At 45.9% G+C, this 25,934-nt stretch overlaps 3 protein-coding genes across 3 annotated transcripts; all 3 read left to right on the top strand.

The window, feature by feature from the left end:
- The first annotated feature begins 1,180 nt into the window (after positions 1–1,180).
- On the top strand, positions 1,181–4,099 carry LOC139181262 (DDB1- and CUL4-associated factor 12-like protein 2). The gene has a single exon (XM_070784178.1). It carries the CDS (start codon positions 1,335–1,337, stop codon positions 2,862–2,864), a length of 1,530 nt encoding a protein of 509 aa, XP_070640279.1. The 5' UTR covers positions 1,181–1,334; the 3' UTR covers positions 2,865–4,099.
- Positions 4,100–5,508: 1,409 nt separating this feature from the next.
- Positions 5,509–8,438, top strand: LOC139181266 (DDB1- and CUL4-associated factor 12-like protein 2). Its single transcript, XM_070784184.1, has one exon. It carries the CDS (start codon positions 5,663–5,665, stop codon positions 7,190–7,192), a length of 1,530 nt encoding a protein of 509 aa, XP_070640285.1. The 5' UTR covers positions 5,509–5,662; the 3' UTR covers positions 7,193–8,438.
- Positions 8,439–9,718: 1,280 nt separating this feature from the next.
- On the top strand, positions 9,719–12,746 carry LOC139181240 (DDB1- and CUL4-associated factor 12-like protein 2). The gene has a single exon (XM_070784143.1). It carries the CDS (start codon positions 9,719–9,721, stop codon positions 11,504–11,506), a length of 1,788 nt encoding a protein of 595 aa, XP_070640244.1. The 3' UTR covers positions 11,507–12,746.
- The last annotated feature ends 13,188 nt before the right edge of the window (positions 12,747–25,934 follow it).

Genomic DNA, 25,934 nt, shown 5'->3' with positions numbered 1-25,934 from the left:
ACTGGAAGTGAGAAGAGAGACTGGCCTTTCCTCACAACTGGCCAGGTTGTGCTGCTGATCTTGCATTAGTGTTGTGGCATGTCTGGTTTTCCTTAAATACTTCGGCACTCAGATGTTGCCTTGGTGTCCATTACATGCTGTTCAATTGAAAATCTGAGCCAATTGAGTAATGTAATGAGTGATTCTAAAAGTAAGTTAAGAAATACAGTGGGGGAAAAGCAGTTTTTGTTTACAGAGATTATGTTAACAGGGTTGTATAGTTGTTATATTGGAGAAGGAAATGGCCACCCACTCCAGTGTTCTTGCCTGGAGAATCCCAGGGACGGGGGAGCCTGGTGGGCTGCCGTCTATGGGGTCACAGAGAGTTGGACACGGCTGAAGTGACTTAGCACTTAGCATAGCACCAGCCTCCAGGCGCCATGTTTTTAACTGTGTAACTAAATGAGCCTGCCTCCGTAGGAGGCTGCCAGGGGGCTGGCTGCTCTGAGGAGGCCAAGAAAAGTATGGAACACCCACCTCCTAAGAATAAGCCTTCGCTCTGAACACTTATACTCTCATTTGTCCTTGTGGTCGCCTCCATCCCGAAAGCTCTTTATCTCCATGTTTGCTTGTGAAAATCTTGCCCATCCCGCAGGACCTCTCCCAAAGCCCCAGGGGACTATGCCGAAGCACCTGCCTCTGGAACTGAGAGTTGAGAACAGCACCAAAGTGCAGGAAGGGAGCTGCCCCTCCCCTTGACTATTCCTCTCCACGTTTTCCGGGCTCTGAGTTACAATGCACGCTGGCACCTCCAACCTAAACACACAGGCACATATATTTGGTTGAGTCTGTCTAGGTTCAACCAGAAGCTGATTGGCTGCTGTCCGATGGTTGGCCAAATACCCCATATTATTTAGTGGGGATTCAGGACAGGCCCACTTGGCCAGCTTGGGGTCCTGGAGCCAGGCCCCCAGCACATCCCAGGCTCATCGCACACAACCCCACAGGCGAAGTGCCCTCCCACGCACCAGCCCCCCAGCTGGCTCGTCCCCCCCGCTTCTGCACCCCTCCCCCCCTCCGCCACGTCGGGAATCCAGGAGCACTGGTTCCGGGTGAATTTCAACCCCCGCCCCGAGGCTCCATCCACCCCTCCTTCCTGCCCCCTTTTGACTCCTCCCAGCCCGCCGCGTGCTACCTGGCCTCCCACGTCCGGCCCTCCCGCCGCCTGCGCCCCCTTGCGCTCGGCCCCCGCGTCGTCCTCGTCCCAAGTCGACTTCGCTCCCGCAGCCCTCGCCGCCGGCAGCATTTCCCACCTGGAACCGCGTCGCCGCCGCCCTCGCTGCCGCGCGCCGCCCATGCTCCGCTCGCCTGTCCGCGACTCCTCGCCCGGCTCGCCAGCCCTGTCTTCCCACGCCGCCCCCCGCCCGCCGCCCGGCATGGCCCCGGAGCAAACAGGTAACAAGAAGCGGGAAGAGCCGGCGCCCCAGAAGGCCGCAGAGGGCTCGTCGTCGCTGAGCTCGTCGTCGCCGAGCTCGTCGTCGCCGGGCTCGTCGTCGCCGGGCTCGTCGTCGCCGGGCTCGGCGGCGGTGCACGCAGACGGCCCGCAGCCTCCCACGAAGCCCAAGCGGATGGTGGTGCGGCGCTCACTGGTGGACTACCTGAGGGGGCGCGAGGTGGGCGCGCCGGGCCGCGCCGGGCTCTCAGGTTTCGATAGCGAGCTGCATGGCTTCGCGGTGCGGAAGCTGCCAGAGCTGCTGCGGGAGCGCGAACTGTCCTTGGGCACCGTGGACAAGGTGTTCGCGTCGCAGTGGCTGAACGCCAGGCAGGTGGTGTGCGGTACCAAGTGCAACACGCTCTTCGTGGTGGACGTGCGGTCCAGCCAGGTAACGCGCATCCCCCTCATACGGGATCGTCAGCACCCGCCGGCCCGCGCCCAGCCGGGCTGCGGCATCCATGCGGTCCAGCTGAATCCCTCCAAGACGCTGCTGGCCACCGGGGGCGAGAACCCCAACAGCCTGGCCGTCTACTGGTTGCCAACGCTGGATCCCTTGTGCCTGGGCGACCACGGCCACAAAGACTGGATCTTCGCCATCGCCTGGATGAGCGACACGGTGGTGGTGAGCGGCTCCCGCGACGGCACCTTGGGCATCTGGAAGATAGACCCCGACGTATTCCGGAGCAGCATCGCCTGGCGCAATCCTGCAGAGCTCTCCGTGTATGCCCACATCCGTCCCGCGGAAGTGGAGGATGTCCGCAGGGCCGCCACCAACCCACGTAACTGCAAGGTCGGTGCTGTGGCCTTCAGCGCCAAGAGGCAGGAGCTGGGAGCCGTGACCATGGATGGCTACTTCCACCTGTGGAAAGCCCAGAATACCCTGTCCAAGCTGTTGTACATCAGGCTGCCTTACTGCAGAGAGAACGTGTGCCTGACCTACTGCGATGAGTTGTCCCTGTACGCGGTAGGCTCCCAGTCCCATGTCTCTTTCCTGGACCTGCGCCAGGGTCACCAGAGCATCCGGTACCTGTGCTCCCGCGAGGGCGGCACGGGTGTGCGCTCTCTCAGCTTCTATGAGCACATCGTCACCGTGGGCACTGGCCACGGCTCTCTGCTCTTCTATGACATCCGCGCGCAGAAGTTCCTGGAGGAGAAGGTCTCGGACAGCCAGCACTCCTCTCCGCGGCCCACAGGGCGGAGGTTCAGGCTGATTTGTGGCAGAGGCTGGCTCAACCAAGATGACCTGCAGATGAACGACCTCAGTGCCTTGGACGAGTTGCCCAATGCTCTCTACACCCATTGCTACAACTGGCCGGAGATGAAGCTCTTCGTCGCTGGCGGCCCTCTTCCTTCAAGCCTCCGTGGGAACTATGCAGGCCTCTGGAGCTAAGGATGGCCGCCCTGTCCTCAGAGTGCCCAGATTTACCTTCCAGTCCCCTCCCACTTTTCTCCTTTGCCCTGTGTTTGTGCTTTTGAGTCTGTGTGGCTTTTATCTTTCAGATTAAAAAACTCCAGCTTACCTCTGCTTAGGGTATTAGGCGAAGAGAGATGGCGACCTAGAGAGTGAGTTACCCTTCGGTCAGTCAAAATTTGGCTTTAACACTTTTATACACCTGGCCAATAGTGTCGTTTTGAATTATACAAAAAAATTTTGACGAATTCTTAGTTCTGTTTACTGTTTGAGTCATTTATGTATTCTCTCACTTTAATGCCTGGCAGTCACGGTTTTACAATTCTGTATATTTTCTTTTTCTGTTACCTGTATTATGATAATACTGTTTTGGTCGTTTTTCATCACAGATAGATGGTATATTGAGAGTTTTTTTTTTTTTTTTTTAAAAAGAGTTTGTACATGTGTTCTGGAAAGCTGGCTGTAGTATTATAGTGTTGTTCCAGTGGGAAGGTACATGCCAGTTTCTAGATTACCAGGTTTTGGAAGCATTCCATTTGCAAATTGTCATCTTCATGTTTGTAGTTTGTAAATTGTTGGTGCTAAACATGCTGTTTAAAAACGTCATTCATGGTGAAAACAAGATTGTCATACAATCTTGGGTTTTTTGGTACCAAAATCTCAATTGGTCAGAACACTTTAGGAATGCAAGGGTTCTGCTGATTGACTTTTCAGAAGTAATCTAAACACCCATTCTCCCTTTTAAGTTTTCCTGACCTGTTGTTAAATAGATAACGGAGTATATATTTTCTCGCTTTTTGCCTTAGTAGTATTAACACTTGTGAGTATATGTGAATGTTTGTTGTTTAAGGTACTTGCACAGTTTCAGTGCCATCATTCAAAATGGGTTCCATGTATGAAAATGTAGAATGTATCACAGGCTAGGTAGAATGTATACTGGTCCTGATCCCGGGTATAGAACTGGATATTTTTGCTTTTGCTGTTGTCAATACCAAATACTATACTTGAACATGCTTTAAAATTTCTACTTCCGCTTAACAAAGTCATAGAAAAAAACCGCAAAGAAGGAAAATGAACCCAGTCCCTACTTCTGAAAAAGACTGTTAGCTTGTAAAGTTAAATTTGTTAAGATTTTATTTTGTCAAGTTCAAAGATTCTTATCTGAAGTAGAATAAACAGATTGTTAAAAAGTTGTTGTGATGTTACGACTCTCAATACAGTAATACGCGATTATCAAGGATACAGGATGATTTATTTAGATTTATTTCTAAATTAAATTCTAAAAATATTCTAAAAATATTTATTATTTAGATTTATTCTAAGAAGATGGGCCAGAAAGTAAAAGTAAATGCCATTAGGTTGAAGAAAAGTACTTTGGAGCATAGACCAATACAAAACATGGTTTGTTAGGAAAACAGATTGTACTTCTCCCTATGTGAGAATACTGGAAGTGAGAAGAGAGACTGGCCTTTCCTCACAACTGGCCAGGTTGTGCTGCTGATCTTGCATTAGTGTTGTGGCATGTCTGGTTTTCCTTAAATACTTCGGCACTCAGATGTTGCCTTGGTGTCCATTACATGCTGTTCAATTGAAAATCTGAGCCAATTGAGTAATGTAATGAGTGATTCTAAAAGTAAGTTAAGAAATACAGTGGGGGAAAAGCAGTTTTTGTTTACAGAGATTATGTTAACAGGGTTGTATAGTTGTTATATTGGAGAAGGAAATGGCCACCCACTCCAGTGTTCTTGCCTGGAGAATCCCAGGGACGGGGGAGCCTGGTGGGCTGCCGTCTATGGGGTCACAGAGAGTTGGACACGGCTGAAGTGACTTAGCACTTAGCATAGCACCAGCCTCCAGGCGCCATGTTTTTAACTGTGTAACTAAATGAGCCTGCCTCCGTAGGAGGCTGCCAGGGGGCTGGCTGCTCTGAGGAGGCCAAGAAAAGTATGGAACACCCACCTCCTAAGAATAAGCCTTCGCTCTGAACACTTATACTCTCATTTGTCCTTGTGGTCGCCTCCATCCCGAAAGCTCTTTATCTCCATGTTTGCTTGTGAAAATCTTGCCCATCCCGCAGGACCTCTCCCAAAGCCCCAGGGGACTATGCTGAAGCACCTGCCTCTGGAACTGAGAGTTGAGAACAGCACCAAAGTGCAGGAAGGGAGCTGCCCCTCCCCTTGACTATTCCTCTCCACGTTTTCCGGGCTCTGAGTTACAATGCACGCTGGCACCTCCAACCTAAACACACAGGCACATATATTTGGTTGAGTCTGTCTAGGTTCAACCAGAAGCTGATTGGCTGCTGTCCGATGGTTGGCCAAATACCCCATATTATTTAGTGGGGATTCAGGACAGGCCCACTTGGCCAGCTTGGGGTCCTGGAGCCAGGCCCCCAGCACATCCCAGGCTCATCGCACACAACCCCACAGGCGAAGTGCCCTCCCACGCACCAGCCCCCCAGCTGGCTCGTCCCCCCCGCTTCTGCACCCCTCCCCCCCTCCGCCACGTCGGGAATCCAGGAGCACTGGTTCCGGGTGAATTTCAACCCCCGCCCCGAGGCTCCATCCACCCCTCCTTCCTGCCCCCTTTTGACTCCTCCCAGCCCGCCGCGTGCTACCTGGCCTCCCACGTCCGGCCCTCCCGCCGCCTGCGCCCCCTTGCGCTCGGCCCCCGCGTCGTCCTCGTCCCAAGTCGACTTCGCTCCCGCAGCCCTCGCCGCCGGCAGCATTTCCCACCTGGAACCGCGTCGCCGCCGCCCTCGCTGCCGCGCGCCGCCCATGCTCCGCTCGCCTGTCCGCGACTCCTCGCCCGGCTCGCCAGCCCTGTCTTCCCACGCCGCCCCCCGCCCGCCGCCCGGCATGGCCCCGGAGCAAACAGGTAACAAGAAGCGGGAAGAGCCGGCGCCCCAGAAGGCCGCAGAGGGCTCGTCGTCGCTGAGCTCGTCGTCGCCGAGCTCGTCGTCGCCGGGCTCGTCGTCGCCGGGCTCGTCGTCGCCGGGCTCGGCGGCGGTGCACGCAGACGGCCCGCAGCCTCCCACGAAGCCCAAGCGGATGGTGGTGCGGCGCTCACTGGTGGACTACCTGAGGGGGCGCGAGGTGGGCGCGCCGGGCCGCGCCGGGCTCTCAGGTTTCGATAGCGAGCTGCATGGCTTCGCGGTGCGGAAGCTGCCAGAGCTGCTGCGGGAGCGCGAACTGTCCTTGGGCACCGTGGACAAGGTGTTCGCGTCGCAGTGGCTGAACGCCAGGCAGGTGGTGTGCGGTACCAAGTGCAACACGCTCTTCGTGGTGGACGTGCGGTCCAGCCAGGTAACGCGCATCCCCCTCATACGGGATCGTCAGCACCCGCCGGCCCGCGCCCAGCCGGGCTGCGGCATCCATGCGGTCCAGCTGAATCCCTCCAAGACGCTGCTGGCCACCGGGGGCGAGAACCCCAACAGCCTGGCCGTCTACTGGTTGCCAACGCTGGATCCCTTGTGCCTGGGCGACCACGGCCACAAAGACTGGATCTTCGCCATCGCCTGGATGAGCGACACTGTGGTGGTGAGCGGCTCCCGCGACGGCACCTTGGGCATCTGGAAGATAGACCCCGACGTATTCCGGAGCAGCATCGCCTGGCGCAATCCTGCAGAGCTCTCCGTGTATGCCCACATCCGTCCCGCGGAAGTGGAGGATGTCCGCAGGGCCGCCACCAACCCACGTAACTGCAAGGTCGGTGCTGTGGCCTTCAGCGCCAAGAGGCAGGAGCTGGGAGCCGTGACCATGGATGGCTACTTCCACCTGTGGAAAGCCCAGAATACCCTGTCCAAGCTGTTGTACATCAGGCTGCCTTACTGCAGAGAGAACGTGTGCCTGACCTACTGCGATGAGTTGTCCCTGTACGCGGTAGGCTCCCAGTCCCATGTCTCTTTCCTGGACCTGCGCCAGGGTCACCAGAGCATCCGGTACCTGTGCTCCCGCGAGGGCGGCACGGGTGTGCGCTCTCTCAGCTTCTATGAGCACATCGTCACCGTGGGCACTGGCCACGGCTCTCTGCTCTTCTATGACATCCGCGCGCAGAAGTTCCTGGAGGAGAAGGTCTCGGACAGCCAGCACTCCTCTCCGCGGCCCACAGGGCGGAGGTTCAGGCTGATTTGTGGCAGAGGCTGGCTCAACCAAGATGACCTGCAGATGAACGACCTCAGTGCCTTGGACGAGTTGCCCAATGCTCTCTACACCCATTGCTACAACTGGCCGGAGATGAAGCTCTTCGTCGCTGGCGGCCCTCTTCCTTCAAGCCTCCGTGGGAACTATGCAGGCCTCTGGAGCTAAGGATGGCCGCCCTGTCCTCAGAGTGCCCAGATTTACCTTCCAGTCCCCTCCCACTTTTCTCCTTTGCCCTGTGTTTGTGCTTTTGAGTCTGTGTGGCTTTTATCTTTCAGATTAAAAAACTCCAGCTTACCTCTGCTTAGGGTATTAGGCGAAGAGAGATGGCGACCTAGAGAGTGAGTTACCCTTCGGTCAGTCAAAATTTGGCTTTAACACTTTTATACACCTGGCCAATAGTGTCGTTTTGAATTATACAAAAAAATTTTGACGAATTCTTAGTTCTGTTTACTGTTTGAGTCATTTATGTATTCTCTCACTTTAATGCCTGGCAGTCACGGTTTTACAATTCTGTATATTTTCTTTTTCTGTTACCTGTATTATGATAATACTGTTTTGGTCGTTTTTCATCACAGATAGATGGTATATTGAGAGTTTTTTTTTTTTATTTTTAAAAAGAGTTTGTACATGTGTTCTGGAAAGCTGGCTGTAGTATTATAGTGTTGTTCCAGTGGGAAGGTACATGCCAGTTTCTAGATTACCAGGTTTTGGAAGCATTCCATTTGCAAATTGTCATCTTCATGTTTGTAGTTTGTAAATTGTTGGTGCTAAACATGCTGTTTAAAAACGTCATTCATGGTGAAAACAAGATTGTCATACAATCTTGGGTTTTTTGGTACCAAAATCTCAATTGGTCAGAACACTTTAGGAATGCAAGGGTTCTGCTGATTGACTTTTCAGAAGTAATCTAAACACCCATTCTCTCTTTTAAGTTTTCCTGACCTGTTGTTAAATAGATAACGGAGTATATATTTTCTCGCTTTTTGCCTTAGTAGTATTAACACTTGTGAGTATATGTGAATGTTTGTTGTTTAAGGTACTTGCACAGTTTCAGTGCCATCATTCAAAATGGGTTCCATGTATGAAAATGTAGAATGTATCACAGGCTAGGTAGAATGTATACTGGTCCTGATCCCGGGTATAGAACTGGATATTTTTGCTTTTGCTGTTGTCAATACCAAATACTATACTTGAACATGCTTTAAAATTTCTACTTCCGCTTAACAAAGTCATAGAAAAAAACCGCAAAGAAGGAAAATGAACCCAGTCCCTACTTCTGAAAAAGACTGTTAGCTTGTAAAGTTAAATTTGTTAAGATTTTATTTTGTCAAGTTCAAAGATTCTTATCTGAAGTAGAATAAACAGATTGTTAAAAAGTTGTTGTGATGTTACGACTCTCAATACAGTAATACGCGATTATCAAGGATACAGGATGATTTATTTAGATTTATTTCTAAATTAAATTCTAAAAATATTTATTATTTAGATTTATTCTAAGAAGATGGGCCAGAAAGTAAAAGTAAATGCCATTAGGTTGAAGAAAAGTACTTTGGAGCATAGACCAATACAAAACATGGTTTGTTAGGAAAACAGATTGTACTTCTCCCTATGTGAGCATACTGGAAGTGAGAAGAGAGACTGGCCTTTCCTCACAACTGGCCAGGTTGTGCTGCTGATCTTGCATTAGTGTTGTGGCATGTCTGGTTTTCCTTAAATACTTCGGCACTCAGATGTTGCCTTGGTGTCCATTACATGCTGTTCAATTGAAAATCTGAGCCAATTGAGTAATGTAATGAGTGATCCTAAAAGTAAGTTAAGAAATACAGTGGGGAAAAGCAGTTTTTGTTTACAGAGATTATGTTAACAGGGTTGTATAGTTGTTATATTGGAGAAGGAAATGGCCACCCACTCCAGTGTTCTTGCCTGGAGAATCCCAGGGACGGGGGAGCCTGGTGGGCTGCCGTCTATGGGGTCACAGAGAGTTGGACACGGCTGAAGTGACTTAGCACTTAGCATAGCACCAGCCTCCAGGCGCCATGTTTTTAACTGTGTAACTAAATGAGCCTGCCTCCGTAGGAGGCTGCCAGGGGGCTGGCTGCTCTGAGGAGGCCAAGAAAAGTATGGAACACCCACCTCCTAAGAATAAGCCTTCGCTCTGAACACTTATACTCTCATTTGTCCTTGTGGTCGCCTCCATCCCGAAAGCTCTTTATCTCCATGTTTGCTTGTGAAAATCTTGCCCATCCCGCAGGACCTCTCCCAAAGCCCCAGGGGACTATGCCGAAGCACCTGCCTCTGGAACTGAGAGTTGAGAACAGCACCAAAGTGCAGGAAGGGAGCTGCCCCTCCCCTTGACTATTCCTCTCCACGTTTTCCGGGCTCTGAGTTACAATGCACGCTGGCACCTCCAACCTAAACACACAGGCACATATATTTGGTTGAGTCTGTCTAGGTTCAACCAGAAGCTGATTGGCTGCTGTCCGATGGTTGGCCAAATACCCCGTATTATTTAGTGGGGATTCAGGACAGGCCCACTTGGCCAGCTTGGGGTCCTGGAGCCAGGCCCCCAGCACATCCCAGGCTCATCGCACACAACCCCACAGGCGAAGTGCCCTCCCACGCAACAGCCCCCCAGCTGGCTCTTCCCCAGCTTCCGCACCCCTACTCCCCCCCCCCCCCCCCCCCCCCGCCATGTCAGGAATCCAAGAGCACTGGTTCCGGGTGAATTTCAACCCCCGCCCCGAGGCTCCATCCACCCCTCCTTCCTGCCCCCTTTTGACTCCTCCCAGCCCGCCTCGTGCTACCTGGCCTCCCACGTCTGGCCCTCCCGCCGCCTGCGCCCCCTTGCGCTCGGCCCCCGCGTCGTCCTCGTCCCAAGTCGACTTCGCTCCCGCAGCCCTCGCCGCCGGCAGCATTTCCCACCTGGAACCGCGTCGCCGCCGCCCTCGCTGCCGCGCGCCGCCCATGCTCCGCTCGCCTGTCCGCGACTCCTCGCCCGGCTCGCCAGCCCTGTCTTCCCACGCCGCCCCCCGCCCGCCGCCCAGCATGGCCCCGGAGCAAACAGGTAACAAGAAGCGGGAAGAGCCAGCGCCCCAGAAGGCCGCAGAGGGCTCGTCGTCGCTGAGCTCATCGTCGCTGAGCTCGTCGTCGCCGGGCTCGTCGTCGCCGGGCTCGGCGGCGGTGCACGCAGACGGCCCGCAGCCTCCCAAGAAATCCAAGCGGATGGTGGTGCGGCGCTCACTGGTGGACTACCTGAGGGGGCGCGAGGTGGGCGCGCCGGACCGCGCCGGGCTCTCAGGCTTCGATAGCGAGCTGCATGGCTTCGCGGTGCGGAAGCTGCCAGAGCTGCTGCGGGAGCGCGAACTGTCCTTGGGCACCGTGGACAAGGTGTTCGCGTCGCAGTGGCTGAACGCCAGGCAGGTGGTGTGCGGTACCAAGTGCAACACGCTCTTCGTGGTGGACGTGCGGTCCAGCCAGGTAACACGCATCCCCCTCATACGGGATCGTCAGCACCCGCCGGCCCGCGCCCAGCCGGGCTGCGGCATCCATGCGGTCCAGCTGAATCCCTCCAAGACGCTGCTGGCCACCGGGGGCGAGAACCCCAACAGCCTGGCCGTCTACTGGTTGCCAACGCTGGATCCCTTGTGCCTGGGCGACCATGGCCACAAAGACTGGATCTTCGCCATCGCGTGGATGAGCGACACGGTGGTGGTGAGCGGCTCCCGCGACGGCACCTTGGGCATCTGGAAGATAGACCCCGACGTATTCCGGAGCAGCATCGCCTGGCGCAATGCTGCAGGGCTCTCCGTGTATGCCCACATCCGTCCCGCAGAAGTGGAGGATGTCCCCAGGGCCGCCACCAACCCACGTAACTGCAAGGTGCGGGCTGTGGCCTTCGGCGCCAAGAGGCAGGAGCTGGGAGCCGTGACCATGGATGGCTACTTCCACCTGTGGAAAGCCCAGAATACCCTGTCCAGGCTGTTGTCCATCAGGCTGCCTTACTGCAGAGAGAACGTGTGCCTGACCTACTGCGATGAGTTGTCCCTGTACGCGGTAGGCTCCCAGTCCCATGTCTCTTTCCTGGACCTGCGCCAGGGTCACCAGAGCATCCGGTACCTGTGCTCCCGCGAGGGCGGCACGGGTGTGCGCTCTCTCAGCTTCTATGAGCACATCGTCACCGTGGGCACTGGCCACGGCTCTCTGCTCTTCTATGACATCCGCGCGCAGAAGTTCCTGGAGGAGAAGGTCTCGGACAGCCAGCACTCCTCTCCGCGGCCCACAGGGCGGAGGTTCAGGCTGATTTGTGGCAGAGGCTGGCTCAACCAAGATGACCTGCAGATGAACGACCTCAGTGCCTTGGACGAGTTGCCCAATGCTCTCTACACCCATTGCTACAACTGGCAGGAGATGAAGCTCTTCGTCGCTGGCGGCCCTCTTCCTTCAAACCTCCGTGGGAACTATGCAGGCCTCTGGAGCTAAGGATGGCTGCCCTGTCCTCAAAGTGCCCAGATTTACCTTCCAGCCCCCTCCCACTTTTCTCCTTTGCCCTGTGTTTGTGCTTTTGAGTCTGTGTGGCTTTTATCTTTCAGATTAAAAAACTCCAGTTTACCTCTGCTTAGGGTATTAGGCGAAGAGAGATGGCGACCTAGAGAGTGAGTTACCCTTCGGTCAGTCAAAATTTGGCTTTAACACTTTTATACACCTGGCCAATAGTGTCGTTTTGAATTATACAAAAAAATTTTGACGAATTCTTAGTTCTGTTTACTGTTTGAGTCATTTATGTATTCTCTCACTTTAATGCCTGGCAGTCACGGTTTTACAATTCTGTATATTTTCTTTTTCTGTTACCTGTATTATGATAATACTGTTTTGGTCGTTTTTCATCACAGATAGATGGTATATTGAGAGTATTTTTTTTTAAAAAAAAGAGTTTGCACATGTGTTCTGGAAAGCTGGCTGTAGTATTATAGTGTTGTTCCAGTGGGAAGGTACATGCCAGTTTCTAGATTACCAGGTTTTGGAAGCATTCCATTTGCAGATTGTCATCTTCATGTTTGTAGTTTGTAAATTGTTGGTGCTAAACATGCTGTTTAAAAACGTCATTCATGGTGAAAACAAGATTGTCATACAATCTTGGGTTTTTTGGTACCAAAATCTCAATTGGTCAGAACACTTTAGGAATGCAAGGGTTCTGCTGATTGACTTTTCAGAAGTAATCTAAACACCCATTCTCTCTTTTAAGTTTTCCTAACCTGTTGTTAAATAGATAACGGAATATATATTTTCTCGCTTTTTGCCTTAGTAGTATTAACACTTGTGAGTATATGTGAATGTTTGTTGTTTAAGGTACTTGCACAGTTTCAGTGCCATCATTCAAAATGGGTTCCATGTATGAAAATGTAGAATGTATCACAGGCTAGGTAGAATGTATACTGGTCCTGATCCCGGGTATAGAACTGGATATTTTTGCTTTTGCTGTTGTCAATACCAAATACTATACTTGAACATGCTTTAAAATTTCTACTTCCGCTTAACAAAGTCATAGAAAAAAACCGCAAAGAAGGAAAATGAACCCAGTCCCTACTTCTGAAAAAGACTGTTAGCTTGTAAAGTTAAATTTGTTAAGATTTTATTTTGTCAAGTTCAAAGATTCTTATCTGAAGTAGAATAAACAGATTGTTAAAAAGTTGTTGTGATGTTACGACTCTCAATACAGTAATACGCGATTATCAAGGATACAGGATGATTTATTTAGATTTATTTCTAAATTAAATTCTAAAAATATTTATTATTTAGATTTATTCTAAGAAGATGGGCCAGAAAGTAAAAGTAAATGCCATTAGGTTGAAGAAAAGTACTTTGGAGCATAGACCAATACAAAACATGGTTTGTTAGGAAAACAGATTGTACTTCTCCCTATGTGAGAATACTGGAAGTGAGAAGAGAGACTGGCCTTTCCTCACAACTGGCCAGGTTGTGCTGCTGATCTTGCATTAGTGTTGTGGCATGTCTGGTTTTCCTTAAATACTTCGGCACTCAGATGTTGCCTTGGTGTCCATTACATGCTGTTCAATTGGAAATCTGAGCCAATTGAGTAACGTAATGAGTGATTCTAAAAGTAAGTTAAGAAATACAGTGGGGGAAAAGCAGTTTTTGTTTACAGAGATTATGTTAACAGGGTTGTATAGTTGTTATATTGGAGAAGGAAATGGCCACCCACTCCAGTGTTCTTGCCTGGAAAATTCCATGGAAGGAGGAGCCTGGTAGGCTACAGTCCATGGGGTCGCGAAGAGTTGGACACAACTGAGCAACTTCACCTTCTTTCTTTCTCTAGTTCCTTTTGGAGAAGGAAATGGCAACCTATTCCAGTGTTCTTTCCTGGAGAATCCTATGGACAGAGGGTCCTGGTGGGCTACAGTCTATGGGGTTGCAAAAGTCGGACACTACTAAGCAACTAACACACATATAGTTGTTATATGCGCTTCCCAGCTGACACTAGTGGTGAAGAACTAGCTTGTCATTGCAGGAGATGTAAGAGACGTGGGTTTGATCCCTGGTTTGGGAAGATCCCCTGGAGAAGGAAATGGCAACCCACTCCAATATTGTTGCCTGAAGAATCCCATGGACAGAGGAGCCTGGAAGGCTACAGTCCATGGGGTTGCGAAGAAGCGAATTAGCATAGTTGTTATATAGCAATAAAATGTATTTGTATGCATTTATGTGTCTCCAACTCAGTTGTACATGTCTTAAGAGCAGAGAATATAACTGTCATTTTTATATTCTCAAATTTCTCCACTAATGCCTAGTAAAATCATAGGCAATCAGTAAATATTTACCGAATGAATGTACTTGCCTCTAGAAATCTAAAGTTCAATGCATAAATACATAAAATTTTGGCTGTTAAATAATATGGAATCCTGTTGTATTTTCCTGTCTTTTTACCGTAAGTGAAAGTCACTCCATCGTGTCTGACTCTGTGGCCCCATGGAGTATACAGTCCATGGAATTCTCCAGGCCAGAATACTGGAGTGGGTAGGTGTTCCCTTCTGCAGGGGATCTTCCCAACTCAGGAATCGAACCAGGGTCTCCTGCATGGCAGGCGGATTCTGTACCAGCCGAGCTACCAGGGAAGCGTCCCCGTCCCCTGCTTTTTTTTTTTTTTTTACCATAACATTTACCCTAATTCATTTCTGGTGAGACCATGGTGCTTATCCATTCATAAGCTTTCCATATGTGATACCAGAAGATAAAGGAAAATGTATACGTTTTAGATGCCATTGGAATTATGTATTTTCACCTGCAGATACTTATATTTGAAGATTTCTTTAAAATACTTTGCTTTTTACAAAGCTAAATTTTGAAAGATCTTTTTTTGTAGGCAGTTTCTGTTTTTCCTTTGTGTGTGTATATTTACTAAAAACTTCTTTAGATATTACCCAAAAACTTCACCTAAGTACTCACTGCCTGTCTTCTTGTAGGTTATAGGGTATTTTTATGGTTCTTCATCATTGTTTGGGGACATTGGGCGAACATTTTCGGAGGAAATGACACTTTCTATGTGAGGTGATATTTTAAACAAATAGAAGGAACGTCTCCCAATTTTTTCCTGTTGCTTAGCCCTTAACTTCATCACTGACTCACTCAGTGTTCTCATGATTTAGGGTGTTATCTCCTTCATGTCAGATCACATGGCTGGCCCTTAAAAAACTAGATAGCCTAATTCTGTATTTATATTAGTAGAAGTTTAATTATTTTAAATATTTTCTAGTTCCGGGTAAATGCGATTTACTGGAGTACAATTAACTGTGTAACCTACAAGGGTGAAATAATTAAAAAAGTAACCATGCCAGCATTTCAAGAAACACATACATACAGTTTGCTTAAAACAAGGGAGTACATGGCTGTAAGTACAAACTACCTATCACTGTTGCCTGGAAAAATTAGTTAACTTATAACAATACATAAAAAAGTTTAATCCCATTTATCCCTAACTACATATTCCTCCCCAAGCTTGTTGCCGACTCAAAAAATATGTGTTCCTCCCCTTTACTCTCTAGATGAGATAATTTCTAAATTTTCTTTAAAAAGGAGAGAGAATTTACTAATCAAGGATATCCACTGAAATAAACTGACATGACTACTCTGGAAAAAATTCATCTGTTAAATACACTGTAGCTTAAATGATAAACAAAATCGAATTCTCTGGAGTTTGATTTTTTATCTGACTGTACTGCATGTTGAACAAGTTGTCAAAATTTTTCCATTAATTGCCAGTTTATAGTCATATTAGAAAGCAATTCATAAAGCCCCCCTGCCTCCCGGATGTTTTACTGACAGGTTCCTCATCTCTGCTTGGGTAACCCAACTATATTAAACATGTCACTATATGAGCTGCTCAGGAATGCAGTTCAGTGAGAACAACATGTACTTAAGTGAAAGCTGCTGCTGCTGCTGCTGCTAAGTCGCTTCAGTCCTGTCCAACTCTGTGCGACCCCATAGACAGCAGCCCACCAGGCTCTTCCATCCCTGGGATTCTTCAGGCAAGAACACTAGAGTGGGTTGCCATTTCCTTCCCCAATGCATGCATGAATGCTAAGTCACTTCAGTTGTGTCCGACTCTATGCGACCCTATGGACAGCAGCCCACCAGGCTCCTCTGTCCACAGGATTCTCTAGGCAAGAATACTGGAGTGGGTTGCCATTTCCTTCTCCATTTAAGTGAAAGAAAGGCTGCAGAGTCCATAGGTGTTTAAGGGATGCTATTTTAAGAGCTGCTGAAAAGGGTTGCCTGAAAGTATTTCCCCTTCTTGGCCGGCTGCAAACCCAGAAACATTGAGCATTGGAAGGTGGCATCATTAAAGGACAGTGTGTTTACAGGAAGTTGCCATGACCCTCAAGTCTCAACTCAGACCTACCGAAACAATTTACTTCCAAAAACACCATTTTATCTGAGTGTTTTCAAATTAATCCATTCAGACACAAAAATGAGAGCAACAACAAAACAGGACATCTGCCATAAAGGTTGATGATACAGCTGAGGTGAAAGATACCTGATTCACTAGTTGTAAAAATTCGCTAATGAAAAGAAAAGGTAAATAGAGTATTAAGGATATTTACTAAGTACTATGAGAAAATGGGAAAAATAAGAATGAATTCTGCTAGAAAGGACATGAGGAGCTCCCAGAAGATAGAATACTAGAGCTGGGTCTGGAAAATAAAATAACGGTGGAGAGGGAATATTGGTTTGAAAGTATATTGTGAGTGCCTGGAATGTACATACATACTAGAATGTTACAGTTGGACCTGGTACAATTTGAAATGTGTGTGGAGTTTCTAGATAGGAATGGCTGGTTGGTAGTTAGAAATACAGTTCTGAAGCTCATAAAAGAAGTTAAGGCTAGAGATACAGATATAGATAGAAATGGTACTTGAAAGAGACTGAGGGGTGTAGGATCTCAGAAGTTAGGTCTTCTGATTCTCATTCCAAAACTCACCCATATATATAGATGTGCAGACCTATATGCATTACTACATGTCTGGTGGGCTTCCCAGCTGGCTTAGTGGTAAGGAATCCACCTGCCAGTGCAAGAGATGTGGGTTCTATCCCTTGCTCAGGAAGATACCCTGGAGTAGGAAATGGAAACCCACTCTAGGATTCTTGCCTGGAAAATCCCATGGACAGAGGAGCCTAGCAGGCTACAGTCCATGGGGTCACAGAGTCAAACACGACTGATTGTGCACACATGCACATGCACACACACACACACACACACACACACACACAGATATCTGGCACATACTAGGCAATTAATGACTTGTACATGGATGGCCAATGAATGTTTGTTTTGTGGATATTAAACACTACTTCGTCCCCCCCCCCCTCCAAAATAACATTTCATCATTTCTCTTGGTAATGATCAATTTTTAAATTTCCCCAGTGCAATCATATTGACCAAAGATGATCGGGGAAGTCTACCAAAGGTTGCTGTTTTAAGTAAAGAAAAATCTATATTTTGGTTAGATGTTTTTACATCCTTTCTAGAATGTAGGTCATTCTACAGCTGGGCAAGAAGAAAAATAAATATTGATGATACTTTCCGTACAAATGACTTTTTTGTTTTTCCATTTTGGAGGTACAGTTCACTGAAGCAAACACATTGATGATGTCAATGAGAGTTATGGTGCTATTTTCACCTTTTCTAATGCCATTATTGTGCCATTCTCTGTTTCAACCTAAGGCATTCATGTTTCATGTTGATTAAATTTTAACATCTAAATTGCCCTTTTATGTCACGCACAAATGATAAACTTGAATATTCCAGTCAGAGGGCAGCAACTTTAGTTTCCTCTAAGCTCCTAGTAAATTCATCAAATAATATCCCCCAGCACCTTAGATATGGTTCATTGTTTTTCCTGCTTCCTTACTAACCCAGAGGTACAGGATTGAGTGTGACTTTTGTTTTTGAATTATGCCATGTATGACTAAAAGTAGACCCTGTTTTACACCATAGATGACATTCCTGGACTTATGTACATGAAGCACATTCTTAAAAATGGAATCACATATTTCCTCACTGATTAACATAATTTTAGAAGTGTCATCTTGATTATGGATTGATTTCCAATTGACAGTGGTTTCTAACATGTTGCCACTGCCTCCACCTCTGAGACAAGTACTTCAAGTCCTCAAATAAATGCTAAGTGATGTAATGGAACCCCCTATTTCAAAGAATATGAAAGCATACTTTCAGAATATGATAAATTAAGTCTTATTTCATTTGCATAGAAAATAGGGTTTCTTAAAATAGGACATCCTGTAATTTGATTTGCTCTGTATACATTTATCACCAGCCAGAGAAAATTCTACATCTTTATATGTTATGCCTAACAGCTTCCTTCTTTCTTTTTCTCTGGCCTTTCTTTATGACTATTACCCTAAGAAAAGGTGTTTGGCTTATTGCAACTCCCAGGGGATGATAAATAATGCTTTGTTTTTCCTTACTACTTTAAACTTTTAAAAACTTTGGATATTTAAGTCAGTTTTTTAAAAGATGACTTCAGCAGCATCATGTGAAGTCTGACTGTCCCTCCAGAAATAATAATATAAAATGTTTCCTTGGTTGCCTTCTTAATGATCAGGGATTTTCTTAATTATTTTTTTTCCACTCTGGTAAAACACACACAACATACAATTTATCATCTTACACATTTTTAAGTGTACACTTCAGTACTGTTAAGTATATTTGCATTGTGCAACTAATCTCCAGGACTTTGACATCTTGCAAAACTGAAACTCTATACATACTAAACAAAATTTTTCCATTCCTACCTCCCCACCAACTCCTGGCAACTGCCATTCCACTTTCTCTCTGAGTTTGACTATTCTAGCTAGCTCATATAAGTAGAATCAATCAATATTTACCTTTTTTGTAAGCTAATTTATTTCACTTAATAAAATTTCCTTAAGGGTCATCCGTGTTGTATCATGTCAACACTTTCTTCCTTTTAAACACTAAATGGTATTCCATTGTCTGTATATACTACATTGTACTTATCCATCCATTTGTTGATGGACACTGGATGGACTCTTGGCTGTTGTGAATAATGCTGCTATGAACCTAAGAGTCTTCTAGACTCTGCTTTCAGCTATTTTGGATAGATACCAAAAATGCAAATGCTGAATCTTATGGTAATTCTGTTTTTGATTTCTGTTTTCCATAGTAGCTATACCATTTTACATTCCTACTAACAGTGCACAAGTGTTCCAATTTCTCCATAGCTTCAACAACATTTATTTTCTGTTTTTCTTTTTCTTAGACAGTGACATCTTCATGGGGTGTGAGGTGTCAGGGGCTGTTTTTAAACTCATTTCAATTTATAACTGATTATACAAACATCCCAGCCCAACCCTTAAGTGTTAATAGTATGCTACATGTGGAACAGAATATAAACCTATGATTATTTTGGGGAGGAATCATGAGTTAGGAGCAAGGGAGTTTTGAAATATATCAAACATATAGAAAATCTGTTTTCTTTATATATTTTTTCTTTAAAAGGTCTACTAGTTGGATAATTTGAAATTTAGAGTTTGAATTACCACTTGAAAAAATTCTCAATACATTTAATCGCTAATTTATTTATTTGAACACATCTAATATTCCTAACTAGATGTAAGGGAAAAGTTATACCTTAATTGTTATCATTGGTGTTATCATTTCAAGGGAAATACCTATAGTAAAATTTAGTTTCAGAAGTAACTGGTAATTATATTCTGCCCAAGGATATAAGTTTCTTACAATTGACCTTAGCCTAAAGTTTCTTAGGCGTGTCTTGGGAAATAAAGTAAGTTATAAATAGAGGAAATGTCACTTTCAGTGGCAGTTGATGGAGCAAAACATCATAGAAAGTTTCAACACCTGAAACGAATTTTAAACTCAGAGTGTACTGCTAGAAAATCTGTTTTAAATAATGGATGAAACAAACTACCTCTTGCTATCCAGTCTGTTCTACAGGTCAGATTACATAACCAACAAGAAGCTATTGAACCTCTCAGTATATAACTGAATATTTTCAGCAAGTAACTATTCTAAAATGGCCATCTTAAAATATTGTGTATTTGGAAAGATCTAGTCTCCTTCTAGACCCTTAAAATTTTGCTGCTTTTATTATCAGAAAAGTATATTGGAATATATAAAGGTGGAATGCCAAGAAATTTTTAATCTCTTCGATTGGCCATCTATATTTACAAATCTTGCAGCGTTTCAAAATGGCTAGCAGCTTTTCCTGTTCTAAAGATCTCTTTAAAGCCAATCCCCAAATTTTATATTTTATCACACTTCACTCTCACTACTGATTTACTCGTATATTTCTAATATTGCAAGCATTTTGCAAAACCATGTTTTAAATGTTGAATCTTTACTCCTCAATAAAGTGCATGGCATAATAAATGCCTGATATATTTTGAACAAATTGATTTGTAAATGAGATTTATTTGGCTTTCTTGATGGGTAGGAGCATCTCACTTCGTTATAAATGAGAACTGTAACATCTGTGTGTGTGTGTATATACATATATATATACATATATATAAAATGAAGTTTGATATTTTTCATATACACTCTTCTAGATATTCTTGCTAAGATTCTTTTTACCTTCAAGACTCGGTATATTGGATTAAGAGATGGGATTCTCCTTAGTATATTCTAATTAGTGGGTGCTAGACATTCTTTTGAACTCACTGTAATGGACCATGCACAATCGCGCCGGCTGCTGCGACAGACCGCTCAGAAGCATGGCCTAGAGGAGCTACCCCTCAACCAAGGTCAGGGGCAGCGACCGAGAGTGCCAGGCTGCGTCTGCAGAGGAGGGGCCCAGAGGAGCTACCCCACGCCCGATGTCAGGGTGGTGGCTGAGAGGAGCGAGGTCAGGGCAGCAGCTGAGAGGAGCTACCCCAGGTCCAAGGAGCGGCAGCTGCGTGGGTGCACAAGGGCCAAAAGGAGCTACTCCACGTTCAAGGTCAGGAGGGGTGGCCGTGAGGAGATGCCCCTCGTCCAAGGTAAGAGAAACCCAAGTAAGACAATAGGTGTTGCAAGAGGGCATCAGAGGGCAGACACACTGAAACCATAATCACAGAAAACTAGCCAATCTGATCACATGGGCCACAGCCTTGTCTAACTCAATGAAACTAAGCCATGTCGTGTGGGGCCACCAAAGACGGGAGGGCTGTGGTGGAGAGGTCTGACAGAATGTGGTCCACTGGAGAAGGGAATGGCAAACCACTTCAGTATTCTTGCCTTGGGAACCCCATTAACAGTATGAAAAGGAAAAATGACAGGATACTGAAAGGGGAAGTCCCCGGGATGGTAGGTGCCCAATATGCTACTGGAGATCAGTGGAGAAATAATTGCAGAAAGAATGAAGGCATAGAGCCAAAGCAAAAACAATACCCAGTTGTGGATGTGAATGGTGATAGAACCAAGGTCCATTGCTGTAAAGAGGAATAATGCATAGGAACCTGGAATGTCAGGTCCATGAATCAAGGCAAATTAGAAGTGGTCAAACAGGAGATGACAAGAGTGAATATTGACATTCTAGGAATCAGTGAACTAAAATGGACTGCTGCTGCTGCTGCTGCTAAGTCGCTTCGGTCGTGCCCAACCCTGCACGACCCCATAGATGGCAGCCCACCAGGCTCCCCCGTCCCTGGGATTCTCCAGGCAAGAACACTGGAGTGGGCTGCCATTTCCTTCTCCAATGCATGAAAGTGAAAAGTCAAAGTGAAGTCACTCAGTCGTGTCCAACTCGTAGCGACCCTATGGACCGCAGCCTACCAGGCTCCTCCATCCATGGGATTTTCCAGGCAGGAGTACTGGAGTGGAGTGCCATTGCCTTGGGTGAATTTAACTCAGATGTCCATTATATCTACTACTGTGGGCAGGAATCCCTTAGAAGAAATGGAGTAGCCATCATGGTCAACAAAAGAGTCCGAAATGCAGTACTTGGATGCTATCTCAAAAACGACAGAATGATCTCTGTTCGTTTCCAAGGCAAACCATCCAATATCACAATGATCCAAGCCTATGCCCCAAACAGTAACGCTGAAAAAGCTGAAGTGGAACGGTTGTATGAAGAACTACAAGACCTTTTAGAAGTAACACCCAAAAAAGATGTCCTTTTCATTATAGGGGACTGGAATGCAAAAGTAGGAAGTCAAGAAACACTGGGAGTAACAGATAAATTTGGCCTTGGAGTACAGAATGAAGCAGGGCAAAGGCTAATAGAGTTCTGCCAAGAGAACACACTGGTCATAGCAAACATCCTCTTCCAACAGCACAAGAGAAGTCTCTACACATGGACATCACCAGATGGTCAACACCGAAATCAGAGTGATTATATTCTTTGCAGCCAAAGGTGGAGAAGCTCTTATACAGTCAGCAAAAACAACACCGGGAGCTGACTGTGGCTCAGATCATGAGCTCCTTATTGCCAAATTCAGACTTATATTGAAGAAAGTATGGAAAACCACTAGATCATTCAGGTATGACCTAAATCAAATTACTTATGATTATACAATGGAAGTGAGAAATAGATTTAAGGGACTAGATCTGATAGATAGACTGCCTGATGAACTATGGATAGAGGTTCATGACATTCTACAGAGACAGGGATCAAGACCATCCCCACGGAAAAGAAATGCAAAAAGCAAAATGGCTGTCTGGGGAGACCTTACAAATAGCTGTGAAAAGAAGAGAAGCGAAAAGCAAAAGAGAAAAGGAAAGATATAAACAACTGAATGCAGAGTTCCAAAGAATAGCAAGAAGAGATAAGAAAGCCTTCCTCAGCGATCAATGCAAAGAAATAGAGGAAAACAACAGAATGGGTAAGACTAGAGATCTCTTCAAGAAAATTAGAGATACGAAGGCAACATTTCATGCAACGATGGGGTCGATAAAGGACAGAAATGGTATGGACCTAACAGAAGCAGAAGATATTAAGAAAAGGTGGCAAGAATACACAGAAGAAGTATACAAAAAAGATCTTCATGACCCAGATAATCACGTTGGTGTGATCACTCACCTAGAGCCAGACATCCTGGAATGTGAAGTCAAGTGGGCCTTAGAAAGCATGACTAGGAACAAAGCTAGTGATGGAATTCCAGTTGAGCTATTTCAAATCCTGAAAGATGATGCTGTGAAAGTGCTGCCCTCAATATGCCAGCAAATTTGGAAAACTCAGCAGTGGCCACAGGACTGGAAAAGGTCAGTTTTCATTCCAATCCCAAAGAAAGGCAATGCCAAAGAATGCTCAAACTACCGCACAATTGCACCCATCTCACATGCTAGCAAAGTAATGCTCAAAATTCTCCAAGCCAGGCTTCAGCAATATGTGAACTGTGAACTTCCAGATGTTCAAGCTGGTTTTAGAAAAGGCAGAGGAACCAGAGATCAAATTGCCAACATCTGCTGGATCATGGAAAAAGCAAGAGAGTTCCAGAAAAACATCTATTTCTGCTTTATTGACTATGCCAAAGCCTTTGACTGTGTGGATCACAATAAACTTTGGAAAATTCTGAAAGAGATGGGAATACCAGACCACCTGACCTGCCTCTTGAGAAACCTATATGCAGGTCAGGAAGCAACAGTTAGAACTGGACATGGGACAACAGACTGGTTCCAAATAGGCAAAGGAGTATGTCAAGGCTGTATATTGTCATCCTGCTTATTTAACTTATATGCAGAGTACATCATGAGTAACACTGGGCTGGAAGAAGCACAAGCTAGAATCAAGACTCCCAGGAGAAATATCAATAACCTCAGATATGCAGATGACACCACCCTTATGGCAGAAAGTGAAGAGGAACTAAAGAGCCTCTTGATGAAAGTGAAAGAGGAGAGTGAAAAAGTTGTCTTAAAGCTCAACATTCAGAAAACTAAGATCATGGCAGCCGTTCCCATCACTTCATGGCAAATAGATGGGAAAACAGTGGAGACAGTAGCTGACTTTATTTTTGGGGGCTCTAAAATCTCTGCAGATAGTGATTGCAGCCATGAAATGAAAAGATGCTTACTCCTTGGAAGGAAAGTTATGACCAACCTGGATAGCATATTCAAAAGCAGAGACATTACTTTGCCAACAAAGGTCCATCTAGTCAAGGCTATGGTTTTTCCAGTAGTCATGTGTGAAAGTTGGACTGTGAAGAAAGCTGAGCGCCAGAGAATTGATGCTTTTGAACTGTGGTGTTGGAGAAGACTCTTGAGAGTCCCATGGACTGCAAGGAGATCCAACCAGTCCATCCTAAAGGAGATCAGTCCTGGGTGTTCATTGGAAGGACTGAGGCTGAAGCTGAAACTCCAATAGTTTTGCCACCTGATGTGAAGAGCTGACTCATTGGCAAAGTGTTGACTCCCTGATGCTGGGAGGGATTGGGGGCAGGAGGATAAGGGGACGACAGAGGATGAGATGGCTGGATGGCATCCCCAACTTGATGGACATGAGTTTGAGTGAACTATGGGAGTTCGTGATGGACAGGTAGGCCTGGTGTGCTGTGCTTCATGGGGTTGCAAAGAGTCGGACTCAACTGAGCTACTGAACTGAACTGAGTAACATGTTTTTTGCTCCAAAAAATTCCAAGAAAGTCAGACACATCTCCACTCACTTTCAGTAATATTATTGCAGTGAAATTAGGTATTCACCATATTAATTTACAAATTTGTTGTTCAGCATCATATTGTGTATAGTACTTTGTGTGTATGTGTTCTCAGTCACTCAGTCATGTGCAACTCTTTGTGACCCCATGGACTCCAGGTTTCTCTGTCCATCCAATTCTCCAGGCAAGAATAATGTAGCAGGTTGTTATTTCCTACTCCAGGGGATCTTCTCCATCCAGGGATTGAACTGGCATCTCTTGTGTCTCCTGAATTGGCAGGTGGATTCTTTAGCCCTACAAATAGGAATGACACACTGGCATATAAAAGCTTTGTCTTTTTCACTTTTATTGACCCGTTTTTGAGAAAATTTTGATTAGGAGTAACACTGGGAGCAAACATTCCATTGAGTTTGACCCTTTATAAATGTATGTTTCCATTCTGCATGAAGTAATTGCAATGTTTTTGTTTTTGTTTTTTGCGGGGAGGGGGTGGTGTTTCAATACAGGACAAGCATGAAGTGACTGAATCCATAGAAGAAAAACTTACTTCAAACCCAAACTATTATGGCAATTGGAAAAGTGGTATTTTCACTTTTGTCACTTGGTTTTGTTATTTCTACAAATTTAACAACATTATGGGTAATTCCTTGGCTGCAGAGTAGTTTGGACTCTCTGCTTTCAATGCCCAGTGCCCAGGTTCAATCTCTGGTCCAGGAACTAAGATCCCACAAGCCACATGGCTCTGTGAATAAAAAATAAACAAAAACATGAATCATTGTATCAAATCCTACCAGGTGATCAGTTTATTCCTTGAGTATTAGTTGTAATTTCTTTGAAATAAATTTTGATTCAAGGCACTGAATAGTATCTCCAACAACAAGTTTGGGAAATGTTGGCTTAGATTATCTTCAAGACTCTTTTATGTCATGCAGCCATTACTAACCCATTTACAAATGCCTGTAAGCTCATATAGCATCATCTCATCTCTCAAATTTCTATCATTACTCACTGTGACATCACTCAGGCTTTGAGACACAGCTTTGTGTAGGAATTCCCTAGGTATTTCTGTCCATTATGCTAAAATGCCTCACCAAGCATCTGACATCTAAGAGTGGTTTACTCCCTCAAGTGAATTGAAAAACATTGTTTCAGATCCCACAGCTCAGCATTAAATAGCCCCCATTGTGTAACAACTGTCTACTAGATTTGTTTTATATTAGATATTAAATAAAGGTATTATTTACTGTTCTATGTCAGTTGTACTTTCAACATCTTCCTGGAATCATAATTTTCTAAAAATAAGATGACATATTTTAATGAGATATAGAGTTATTAAAATTGTAAAGTCCATTTGTGAATAGGAGCCAGAAGTTAGTGAAAAAAATAGGAATGCTTATGTATGTAGGGCTTCCCAGGTGGCACTAGTGGTAAAGAATCTGCCTGCCAATGCAGGAGACACGGTTCGATCCCTGGGTCAAGAAGATCCCCTGGAGAAGGAAATGGCATCCCACTCCAGTAATCTTGCCTGGATGATCCCATGGACAGAGGAGCCCGGTTGTGGGTGGGGGGTGGTGGTACTTAAATACTACATTGCTTCTATTTAGTTACTATTTTGGTTTTGAACTTGTCTTCCCTTTTCTAAGCTGGTTGAGATCTTCCAAAACTGTGTTTCCATTACTCATTAATTAGCTACCATTTTTTGATTCTTGAATGAAGTGTTTGGGATTAAGAAAATGTTTATAGATGTGTGTTTCTGGTAAGC

This window comes from Bos indicus, chromosome X (assembly GCF_029378745.1).
Source record: "Bos indicus isolate NIAB-ARS_2022 breed Sahiwal x Tharparkar chromosome X, NIAB-ARS_B.indTharparkar_mat_pri_1.0, whole genome shotgun sequence".
Classification (NCBI taxonomy): Eukaryota; Metazoa; Chordata; class Mammalia; order Artiodactyla; family Bovidae; genus Bos; species Bos indicus.
The sequence above is the reverse complement of the archived record's forward strand: the minus strand, read 5'-3'. Positions and strand labels throughout refer to the sequence as shown.

Coding starts and splice junctions, on each gene's coding strand:
- LOC139181262 (XM_070784178.1), top strand. CDS start 1,335: ATGCTCCGCTCGCCTGTCCGCGACTCCTCGCCCGGCTCGCCAGCCCTG.
- LOC139181266 (XM_070784184.1), top strand. CDS start 5,663: ATGCTCCGCTCGCCTGTCCGCGACTCCTCGCCCGGCTCGCCAGCCCTG.
- LOC139181240 (XM_070784143.1), top strand. CDS start 9,719: ATGTCAGGAATCCAAGAGCACTGGTTCCGGGTGAATTTCAACCCCCGC.